The following is a 12,008-nucleotide window of genomic DNA, read 5'->3' on the forward strand; positions in this document are numbered from 1 at the left end:
GATAGAGCACCTGCCCTCGTGCCTGAGCACTGTTCCCAGCAGCTTGCTAATGTCAACCTGCCTGATACGCACAGCAGGGTGGGGGCTCCAAGACAGCAGCAATTTTCCACTGAATGTGAATGAGACTGGAGAGCAATCTGCTGGTCTAAGAGCCTCATAATCAGCACATCATTATCAGGAGGGGGTTGGTGCATGGGGTGGCAGCGGAGGAGAGAGGAAATAAAGGGAGGGAGCAATGGATGACACAAAATGAGCCTGTGGTAGCAATGAGACATGGTATTACATACGGGGGGGAAATAGAGAATTTTAGAAGCATTAGAATAAAGGACAGTGAAGCAGATTCACAGCAAGACTATATAAAGCAGAGAGTACCACCTCTGTTTACACTTCAGCTGGGCTCTTTGAAAAGCAGCAGCGGGCTTTACTTAGCTCACCGTAGCTGGGATTTTCAGTTAGTGAGTATTAGTGCTGGTCTTCAAAACTCACAAAATCTAATGGGACACATACAGATATATTGTGACAGCTCTTTAAAGCTTACCTTGACCTGCATGCATTTTTCAGTGAGTTCAAAAGGAGCAAGGACAACAAAAGCTGATATCACAGCCCATATGTACTCTTCTCTGTTTCCAAAAGTGCCCACCATTTCTGTGTACTCAAACTTGCCTTTAATCCTTTGTCTGGTGATGGAGGAAGCATTCTGGTGGGCTGAGAATTCACAGATGGCAACAGCCTGCCATTCTTTTTGATCTCAGACTAATTCCTGAATCACATTTAATTGCTCAGGTGTTTTTGTTAGATATTTCTTGTGCTATTCTTTAACGCCTTGGCTGCTTTTAACCTCACCATCAAGCCAGATTTAACTGGGACCAATGCAAAGTAAAGAGATTTACTGAGCGGCACCCATACCACTTTTAGACTGTGACCCAGTTTATTCTTCCTGCTTGGCAGTAAAAAAGAAAACATCCAAACAGAGCTATTTGGAAAAAGCTTTAGTTGCCATCAGGTAGTTTTGTAATCCGTGCTTTAGGTTTTAATGTGTCAACAATCAATCATAGCTGTCCAAATAGAAATCCCCTACCGCTTTTTGCCGCAAGGTGGCAATAGCGCACAGAGCACTTGGCCTGGCAATACTTGGCTCGGGTTGGGTGCACTGCTATAGTCTATGTGATGGGCAATTCATTTAAAAAATGACTGTCCTGTCAGAGGCCTTCCTTAATGGCAAACTCTGAGCAGCATATGGGTCTTTTTTTCTTTTCAGTGTTTAAGATGCAAAGAAATCTTGTTAACCTATATTTAGTCTATTCCCACTGTCAACAGCTCATACACAAAAGCACACGTACAAGCGAGTTAGTGTGAAACCTTACTGCCTGCCACCGGTCGCTAAAGTGCCTTGCTTAAGGACAGCTGTAGTGAGAATTGAGGCTGTTTAGAAAACAAATAAACAAATACCTGTTTTTTTATGTTGTTGTTGTTTGTTTATTTTAGTTAGGAGGGGCTAAAAACTGTCCATTGTATCACAAGAACTTGGGAGGCTGTGTGCAGTTTCGTCAGTCCCGTCATTCCCTGTTATTTATTTCACTGCTCTCTGTGATATATTCAGAGGCTATTCGGAGCAGTAAGAAGATGATGTCAATACTCTGTCTCGCACACTTGACAGCCGAGCAAATTCAATTGGACTGACTCCGCCTTGCTCATGCGGGACTTGTCCACAGGCTTTTCATACTACCGCGTGCCTATCTGATGCACGCCTGGTGCTCTCTGACGAAGTCTCCCCGTTCTCCTCCAGTCACTCAACCTCATCACCAGTGAGGAGCATTCTGACGCACAGGACCAACGGCAAACAGGACTCTTCCCGGGAGTGTGTGCCCACGGAGCAACATGTTCCCAGCGTGGAGACGGGGAAACCGCACCGGGAGCTCGACGGTACCACTGCGGACCATGACTACAGCTGGACGGACTGAACCGGTCGGACAGGTGTGGGTGTCCTGCTGGGTTCTGCTGCTGACGACTTGTGTCCTCGGCGCCAAGGCGCAAGGTAAGACGCGCAAGTCAGTGGTTTTTATTCACACCGGACTGCTGCTGTTAATAAAAGCAAAGAAGCGCGCAGGAAAGTCTGTGGGAGATGTAGGTATGTGACTAATGTCAGTCAAACAAAAACTGTGGCAAAACTGTGTGCGTTTTCAGTTGAAAAAGTCACATTTGTTACAGGACAACCACACTTCAATTCGTCACTCGTTAAATTAATTGCTTCAGACAACGCGTAAACTGTCGGGGTTTCTTCTCCACAACGTACCCCCACTGTGACCACGGGGCCACTCGACTGCTCCAAACGCTCAAGGAGAACCGCCTGGCTTCTCAAAAAGAAAAAGAAAGAATAAAAAAGTCGCTAATATTTAGAGTGTAATGTAGATATGTTTTGTCTTTGTGTCATAATAGCTGAAAAACACCAGGTGTCTGACTTAATATTCATGTCATAACGTGTTGTATTCCATGCTATAACTGCTTTACAATGTATTATTTATAAGATTAAGCCTCATAAAATCAATCGGTCCTGAAAACCTCAGAACATTTCACCGTTGCTGAAGTTTGATCTTCCCCATCCGCCTATAGGTAGTTCAGCAGATGCTGTTATTAACGTGCATGAATATGGCTATGGGACAGTAATGCAAGGCCTTTGTTTGAAGGCTGTGCTGCTGTGCTGTGCCTCTTTTGGTCCTTTGTAGTCTCCCACTTAGAGAGTGTGTGAAAGTAACGGGCTTGACGCAAAATGAATCCATTACAAAATATGTGGTGTTCATTTCTTCCTTGCACAGTTAAAGATGTAAGGAGGCAGGGAGACTATATCTGCACTAATTAAACAATTACTGTGAACTGGTATGACTTCTCACTTTACATCTGTTCGTGGATGTCCTCTTGGCCAGTGAGAAGATAATGAGATCTATAGTAAAAACTAAATAAAGACAGAAAATCAGAGAGAGCATTTCCACCTTGCTTTCTAATTTCACAAATGGAAAAGCCAGTTATCACAAGAACGGAAGATAAGTTTCTAAATAATAAAATGTACTTTGTGGGCTCACTTGACTTTGAATTTCATTAGTAATCTGAGTATATTTGTATTGAATCGTGTTTAACCTTACTGTTGGAATTCAAACACAGGATCTTTTTTTGGACAGCAGGTCTCGCAGAAAGATTAATGTTTGACATACAGAGCCGTGAAGAATTTACTTCTATAGATCCCAAAGGATGAAGAAAGTCTTGTTTTGGAAGTTAGTTCATATGAGAAGTGGCTCTCCTATGCGCGCGCCATCTTATAATCACAATGCTCAGTGAATCAAAGTGCTAAAAGCAGCATAATCCCTTTGCTTGTTTGTCTTTGAACAGGTCGCATTGCTCTAAAGTGCTTCCAACCTTATCTGAAAAGAGTCTCAGGCGTCTCTTATTATGCAGAGCACAGTTCCTCTAACAGTTATTAGCATCCTTTTCTCAAACTAACATGCCTGGAGTCTGTGAGGATCTGTTGAGCGCTTCTAGGCTACTTGACAGGGCCATACCTTTTCTCCCCAAATGGACCTTTTTCTCATCTTTGCTGTTGGTATTCTGGCCCCTTGAATGTTCCCGGGTGTGCATTAGCATTGGTGAGAGATTCACTCTTCAGTCTGCCTACTCTTTCAATTGAGAAGGGCCTCCTCTATTGCGCACAATTGCTGCTTTTGGTTCTTTAGTGAAGATGCAGTCGCAGTCTTTGCAGGGGGTCATCTCAGCATCCAGAGAGGTCTTGTTTTTCTGAAGCTGGAAGCAGATCTCCTCCTCATGGGGAATCCTTGTTTGCAAATGAGTGGCAGTGCAACAGTGCCTCTGGATAAAGTTAGACATGCTGTAGTCATTCCCTGAGAGGGGAGAACCTCTGAGGATGTCATAAATTAGGTGACATAGATGCACGTGCTTTTCCCCAGGGAGCCATAGGTGGTGTGAACTTGTTTTTCAGCAAGTTCCTAGCAAGGCTCCAGCTGTGTTATAAAAGCTGGTTGCTTCAGTGCACAAGAGGATACATGATAGATCCATGGGGGAACCTTTCTACAGGCTGCTCTCAGCAAGCCATTTTAAGACTCATTTAGAGCCCCTCATCAAAATACCAAGTAAATTGATGTGAGTTTTTGTCTTCCCCTCTGTATCTCCTCATTTTCTCCTCAAAGCCCCTGCTGCTGAAATCTTTCTTGCAAGTGATTGTGTTTTTTATGTGCATCTTGTCGTGCATTTGTAAAAGTGTGTGTGTGCGTGTGTATGCTTAGTGGTGCTCATGTTCCTGTCTATTGAGCTTTAATCTAGATAGCAGCATTGACATTCTGCCAACCGGCAGCTGCTATAATTTTCTGGACGTACGTTATTATGCAGCTTGACAGCTGTCAGCCATTTCCAAATCTTTAAATCTTATGATAATCCACCATGCTTACAAAAAAAGCGTTTGTTTAAAACACTCTGAATCCTTGTGTGATTAAAACTCCCTGCTCTAATGCGGGCACCAGATCATAATTCATCTACATCAGTGACACACAACTACGCATGCATGCATGCAAAGTGCATCCACAGAAAGATACAAAAATCTATATGTACAAGATTACACAACTCCATCAAGAGAAATATAATACAGTTTTAATGGAATCAAAGTCATCTTCCCACAAAGACGGATGACAGACCTGTTCGTCTGCACCCACACATACAACCCTCCATCACAAATAATAGAAAGCTCAATCTGTTTCGCATGTAGCTCCATAACAGTAGACCTGCATAGTCCCATTGTTTCGACATTGGCCTCTGGCATCTGATTTTGTGATATGACAATAGATCATGAGATCTATCGGTGACAAAATCACAGCATATTCCAAAACCTGAAGCTCTTTGGATTGTGTTGGGAGTCCTATATGTGGCTTGGTGATTTGGGAGTGCTGTAACTTCTCAGCTGCCATTGCATAATTGCACGGTGTACATATTTATGACATATGTATCTCCCTGTTTGGTGAAATGCAGTTAATTAAACATGTTGACTGCTCCTGAGAGCTAACAGCTGCTGAAATTTGGACTAAATGCTTGTTTACTTCTCAATTTGGCTCATGCCAGGAGAGACCTGCTAGTGGCTTGCACAGCCTCAGGTGAAATGTGGCGGCAGCCTTACGACTTCCAAATCAAACAGCTGCCTGTTTTTTCTTGCCTTCATCTCTTGTTTTTTTTCTTTTTTTTTTTGGGTGGGGGTGCTTTTTGTTTCTGTTGCCACAGGAGGCTTTATCCTCCAAGATAGAACATATCACAGCTTAACTGGGGGGGGGGGGGGGGATGAAATGGTGCTTTCGAATGACTGAATGAAAAAGACAGACTTTTTTCCTTCTAAATTAAGGGTAATATTTTCCCCCAAAAAAGAAAAAAAGGAAATACAAATGCCTCAAATGGGTTTAAGTGTGACAAATGATTACAATCAAGTTTATTGTTGAAGAACAATGGGGCTGTTGTGCTGTCAACGCTTTTTAGCTTCAGGAAGCCTTTAATTGGCTCAGTCGAGCAGCAAAACTGTGTTTATAGTTCATAAAGGAAATGTAATCAAATTAACTTGTACTGCAGGGTTTTGGCATTCGCCCCTTGCCCAGTAATTGCCATTTGCCCAAAGGGCTATGGAAATGGCTATTTGCATGCAGGAAATAGTCTTATCTCCTTCCATGTGTGTGCTATGCTGATGTCTGCCTATCAGCATAGCAGAAATCAATACTTTCTATGAAGAATGAAGGTTTTTGGGTTTTTTTGCTTTTTTTTGCTTTGTGAATGTTTGGGACTTAGTGTGAGCCTGAGAATACAAGATGTGGAAGAACCTGTGGGATCTTCACTCAACAAAATTGTGTTATCCAGATTGATTCGTTACCCACAGAGAGTCCTTCTTGTCTTACTGAGTCAAAAATACAGTTTGGGCAAGGTATAGGGTACTCAAATTAAATTTTTCAATAATAACGGCATTGATCTGGAGGCAAGCTCTTCTTTTGGGGCCCATTTTAATCACATAGCTGAGAGTAGTTTCACTTCCATGTCTCCTTGTTTACAAATGAGACTTGGAGGGTGGAGTGCTGCAGGGGAAAACAGGCAAATTCTTCACATATTAATTCTCCTGGCTAAACGTCTAATCAATTTGACACAAGGCTGAAAGGCACCTCAACTATCAACAACAACAACAAAAAATGTCTCAAAAAAGGCCCTGAGCTGGGACGTAAGCTCAAAGAGGATGTGACCTTGAATGCTAAAGGGAGGGGAATGTGAAGGGGCACTTTTTGGTTAATTTGTGTAATATCATTTTGAAAAGGCAGCAGGATGTTGTGCATGCGTCTTCATCAAAGTATTATTGTAAGGAGCCATATGAAAGCCTTTAAAATTGTGTCAATACTTTTGTCCAGGGAAAAGAGAGATTGTACTTACCGACTATTCTTGGACCATACATCTGCCTTCAAGCCCCCAAGCTGTTCCATGTAAACATTTAAACAACACAAAGGCAACTCAAGGAAAACCATGGTGAGAAACAATGCTTTTTACAGCATAATGTGCTCACTGAATCTCTGCTCTCATCCAGCGTGCCCCTCCTGGGGACTGGTGAGTGTATTCTTGTGTTGTGAATAAAATGGCAAAAGAGACAAAGACATAGAGAAATGGAGGAAAAAAACTGTGGCGAGGCGGGGGTGGCGGGTACATTTTTTTCCTCCTGTCCTCATAAAAACAACTGGCGGTACAAGTATCTATTTTCTGTGTCCGTTCACATGAACGACTTCACATCTTGACATTCTGCTCCATTCTTGTCCTGACTTCAAACCAAGCCAATAACGGCGCTACTACCAGCTGTGAGTCCCTGCAGTAAGTGATGACATGAATAGGCACGCCGATATTGCTGTTAAACTTGGTACAGACACCCAGAGTCTGCTGAACAACAAGCTCCTCAACATATGAAGCTAAAGAGGTCCGAAAGAGTGTGTATATTCCTGTCTTTGCTTCCAGTGCATTTTTTTGTTTCCAATGAAAGCTGTGTTTTTCAGGTGATATAGGCACCTTTCCTTTTATTCTTCTTGCTTCGACCATGTATGAATGCAGGGTCAGTTGGTAGCTTTTAAGATTAGGCTTAAAACGTTTTTGTTTTTGATAAAGCGTATCCTCCCTAAGTTACACTACAGTAGGTCTAGATTATTGGGGGATTCCCATGATGCATTGAGTGTTTCTTTTTCACTCACCTTTTCCCACTCTCTGTGTTTATACACCACTTTGCATTTAATCATTAGTTATTATTAATCTCTGGCTCTTTTCCGGAGGGGCAAATGGCTTCCCCTCCCTGAGTCTGACTCTGCTGGAGGTTTTTCCTGTTAAAAGGGAGTTTTTCTTTCCCACTGTCGACAAGGAGTTGGGGGGTGTCATTTGATTGTTGGAATTTTCTTTGTATTATTGTAGGGTCTTTACTTTGCAATATGAAGTGCTTTGAGGCAGCTGCTTTTGTGACTTGGGGCTATATAAATAAAAGTGAATTGAACTGGTTGGGCAGACTAGTCCAAGGCAAGGTTTTGTCTGTAAAGAAGGAGTCTCAGTGTTCCCCAATCGCAGGGCTGAGTTTGCTGCTCTGCTTCGCAGCAGTCTTACCAGACCCACTGGTGGGCTGAGAAAATGTATCTTCATGCCTTGTGCTCATTATTGATTAGGGCCAGAGCTGCTCCTCATTCGCCATTGTCCCGTTCTTTGACACATGGGATTTCACTTTGTGGCTGATTTTTCTTTTTTTCTTACACCTGCCATTTTGCACTTCTCCAAGATAGTAGGGAGCTCAACATCAGGTCCTCCCCCCTCCCCCCCCTCTCATGTCATGGCTTGACAGTACTCCACCTTCACTAAAAAACAAATGGTGTGCTAGAGAGTATCTCTCTTGCATCAGGGGTATCATTGCAGATGTTAAAGCATGGAACAGCCAAAGGCATCAACTGAGATAAATCTACAGAAACTCATACCTACCATCACATCCAGCAGAGCTTTTGTGTTTGTTGATAAGGAATTCTGAGCTGGTAGGCATGGCAGAGTGGAGCAGGTTGTCATTGTAGTATGACGGCACTTTAATGTACATATATCTTTGATCGGTGTCCTTGCCTGTGACATCAGCAGAGTGTCTCATAAGAAGTGTGATGGTGACAGGCACTGACAGTGGTACTGCTGGCTTCTTCTCTATGGCTTGTGTCACATCTGGATTCTCTTTTCTTGGCCCCTCAGTACAAGCCACAAAAGCGCTTCAGGTGCAAGACTAAAAGCATAAGAAGGGGTTCAACTTCAGATGAAAGCTGAGACAAATGCTGTTTACTCCTTTTAAGGAAGGTTGCATGTAGGTAGATATAGTCACACCTAAAATACAAACTTCAACGTGATCAAGTCCTGGATAAATATGTTTTTTCTGCCATTTTTCCTGAATGTATTAAGTGATATTGTGTTTGACCATGTCCTTGATCATTGCTTTTTCATTTATCTGCCAAGGCAAGCAATGCCTGGTAAAACCTTACAGTACTTAATCAAAATACACACAATGAACAAAGCCTCCGGAAAAAAAGGTGGCCTGAGAGTTCGACTGTGTGAATGATACAAATTATGCAAGTGTACCGTACATACAAAATCAATACAGCCTGGCAGCTCCTATTGAAATTGGCAAATTGAGAAACTTGTGGTATTCATTCTTTTACATGCTTACAGGATTAATGGGCGCAGAGCCATGGAGAGCCAGTGTTTGACAATGAAGCATGAATCTGCCAATACGCAAATCGAGTTGGCCATGTGTTTCTGCCTGGAATGATTTAGGATCAGTTTGGGAGAGCTCCTCAGAGGTTAAGTGGGAAGTCTGTGGTGCACTGCACCTCTAAAAGCAACCAATACTGACAAGGATGAAAGAGATCCTGCGTAGATACATTTGCCTATTTATTTTAATTTCAAAGGCAGCTTGAAAGAGGAATCCAATAAAGTGTCTTTATTGCTTTAATGCATGTTAGCAGATGCACAAGCATGCACACGGCAAAAGTGTGCAAGTATGCTAATAACCAAACACATTTCCTTATTCAAACACATGCATTGACACAAATACATGTAGATTGTTTCATTATCGCTAAATAGAGCTTTCTCAAAAGACCAGTATTTGAATGCTACTTTCGGCACAACTAATGAAAGTGGGGCACAGCCATGGTGTCTCGTGTGAATAGACAAAATCAGAATCAGCTTTTTCAGTGTGAGGCGTCATGTTCTGATGGTCCTCTGTGCAAAATACTTTCCAATTTAACCTGTCTCATTGCCATGTCGCAGTCACTGCCAGCTGCAGTGAGGTGGAGGAGAAAGAGGAACAGAGAGAGAAATGAATATTACTACGGATGTTGATGCTGGGTGGGGTATTGATGGAGGAAAGAAAGGAGAGCGCTGCATCAGTGGGGCAGAGATTGCTGTGGTGTACAGTAGCACAAATCCTAAATTCTGTGCAGATCCGACGGTAGCTAGGAAACAGCTGACAGTAAAATGGGGGGATCAAAGGGATTAGTGTGCCCAGTTTGAGCCCAAACAGTAACCCTTCCACTTCTCCTACTGCCAGCCTTTTTATACATTTACTGTTGTATTTCAGCACTTTACTCGGCTGATTAGACACAACCAATTTCTGGTTATCCCCCATGAGTCTAATTTTTTAATTTGGAATCACCCTTTTACACACTCTTTAGGTTTTGCGTACTCTCACAGACAGCTAATATTTATGAAAAGGTCACGGTTTCAATTTTAGATGAGGAGCAGGCTGAATGGACTCTTGCACACGCATGCACATGCACATCCGTAGACATAAACACACAAACAGAAAGAGGCTACACTAAAATACAAATGCCTACACGCAAGTAATCCAGACAAAACAAAGACATTGCATCTGAAGGAAAAGGATGCACATGTCAGACGCAATCAGTGCTGCCTTTTGTGATCTGAGTGAGATTTCCTGTCACTGGGGCTTGAGACGCAGCCTGTTTAATTCTGCAGGGGACTACCATATCCCAGATGCCTCGGTCACTGTCTCCTCTTGTCTCAAAGCCAGAGTGAAGTAGCTAAACAAATGGGCCCCAGTGTGCCCTATTGGGGACATGCACTGTACTGCACCAGCAGGTCTTCTGACAAAATTGGACGTCTGTCTCTACACTGGAGACTCTGCAACCTCTTGTATGCACTATGGGCTGAGACAGAGCTTCACTCAAGAGAGTAAAGCCAAATCAGATTTGCATCACATACGACACATATGATAGCTCAAAACTGATTTGTGATGCCCGAATTAACCGAAAGCATTACTGCAGCAACAAAAGAAGGGCTGGCTATTGTTGTCCCTCTTAGTGAGTAGATTGTACACGTGGAGGCCTCGGGCTACATTTCCACATCACTGTCCCCAAATCTTTTGTCAAACTGCTGGTCAAGCTGTTTGAATTTGTAAGTGGTGGTGGGGTGGGTGTGCTTTCAAAGAATAACTTCCTCATTCGGTGAAAAAAATGTTTGAGCACATATTTTATTGTAACAATACTGGACATGCTCCTTGCCTGTGGCACCTACAAAAATGGGGAAGTCAGCTGGATTGTATCAGTTAAATGAAGTTGCTCTGGCCAACATGGAATTCAGTAAGTAGTCTTGATTTCCATTTCTGTGATCACTCAAGGGGTTGTCATTATTAGATTACAGTGAGCAAATTGTGAGAAGAAATGACCAGTCAAAAATGTGTTCTCTTAGTCTTTGTTACACCAATCTCCAGATGCTTTAGAATGAATATGCTTGCTCTGTTAGGGGAGGAAAGCTGCAACTTAATTGTCAAGCAAAGAAACAGAAAGGAACAAAGGTAGTGTAACAATAGGTTTGCATGATACATGAGTACAGGATGTAGAGCTGCTAGAACCGTATCCATCACTGTTGCACAGCAAGTACCTTTCTGCTTTTATGTTCCTTTGTGGGCTTTGCTCTTGATGTTCCAATTTTATTACTGAATGTTGCTTTATTACTGTGTATGTTAAAGTGGACCTAGTCTTGGCCTTACTGCATTAGTGAGAAATAGGGAAAAAGGAAAAAAAAGACATGATAAGGGAAACTACAGAGGGAACATTTACCCTACCAGCCTTCTTGCAAACAGACTGCAGAGCTGACATATGCAAACTCAAAGGGTGGCGGTGTTTAAAAGCTTTAATCACACCACTGCTCAGAGCCCAATTCCTCGCTGCATCATTGAAAGCCTGTTTTATTTATGTTGTCCAGAGTGAAGTACAGTGGAGTAATGGGGGGTGTGGGGGGGGGGGGGGGGGGGGTGCATTGTGCTGTTGATTTAAAGCAAGGTGGAGCAGAAACAATGGCCATGAAAAAAACATGGCAAGGCTGTGAGAAGCAGCCCACTTCCATCACTTAGGAATGCACAGTGCCCATAATGGTGCAAGAAAAAAATGCATGGGCGGCATACAGAAGAGCATCCGCAAATGAGTCTTCATGTAAACTTTATTTTATTTCAAAAAGTACAGTCGTGTCGGTCTAACCGGGAGAGCCGATTTTCCCAGCTAGTGCAGCGAAGGATCATGCGCTCATCATGTGCCCTATGTGGCGCATACAAGCCAATCAAGCCAAAGTGTGGAGTCTTTGAGCAAGCGTTTGAAGTTTTGTGCGAGCCTAATGCCTAATTGCTCTCATTAGCAGCCAGCGTTCACACAGTTATTCTGCACAATTAACCGGCTGCCACAAAGATGTCATGACGCAGAATATTGCGGTGGGTCAAGGGGAAAAAAAGGCTGTAATTAATTCTCACTTAAATTAATGATTTCATATTTCAAAGGCTTTTACAATAGCATTTTTTGGTGTGATTCCCTGAGGGAAAACCACTGAGTGGTTTTTTTTTGTGTCATCTGGAAGTGAGGAAGTGTGCATAGGTGATGGAAATCAGTAGCCATTGTTGTTTGACAGTAGGCACCTTTGCAGTGATT

At 42.8% G+C, this 12,008-nt stretch overlaps 1 protein-coding gene across 3 annotated transcripts in view; it reads left to right on the plus strand.

Annotated features, from left to right (window-relative positions):
• The first annotated feature begins 1,878 nt into the window (after positions 1 to 1,878).
• The window catches only part of LOC146633808 (protein sidekick-2-like), a 91,122-nt gene continuing 80,992 nt past the window's right edge, over positions 1,879 to 12,008 (plus strand). For 2 of the 3 annotated variants that reach the window (XM_085352535.1, XM_085352536.1), the window contains exons 1-2: positions 1,879 to 2,035; positions 7,120 to 7,122. In XM_085352535.1, the coding sequence (XP_085208661.1) occupies positions 1,879 to 2,035; positions 7,120 to 7,122 (160 nt within the window). The remainder of the gene's footprint in view (positions 2,036 to 7,119; positions 7,123 to 12,008) is intronic. The other variant, XM_085352534.1, reaches the window with a different exon arrangement.

This window comes from Diplotaxodon limnothrissa, linkage group LG4 (genome assembly GCF_057381915.1).
Source record: "Diplotaxodon limnothrissa isolate DT_005_m linkage group LG4, D_limnothrissa_male_GT1.1, whole genome shotgun sequence".
Taxonomy (NCBI): Eukaryota; Metazoa; Chordata; class Actinopteri; order Cichliformes; family Cichlidae; genus Diplotaxodon; species Diplotaxodon limnothrissa.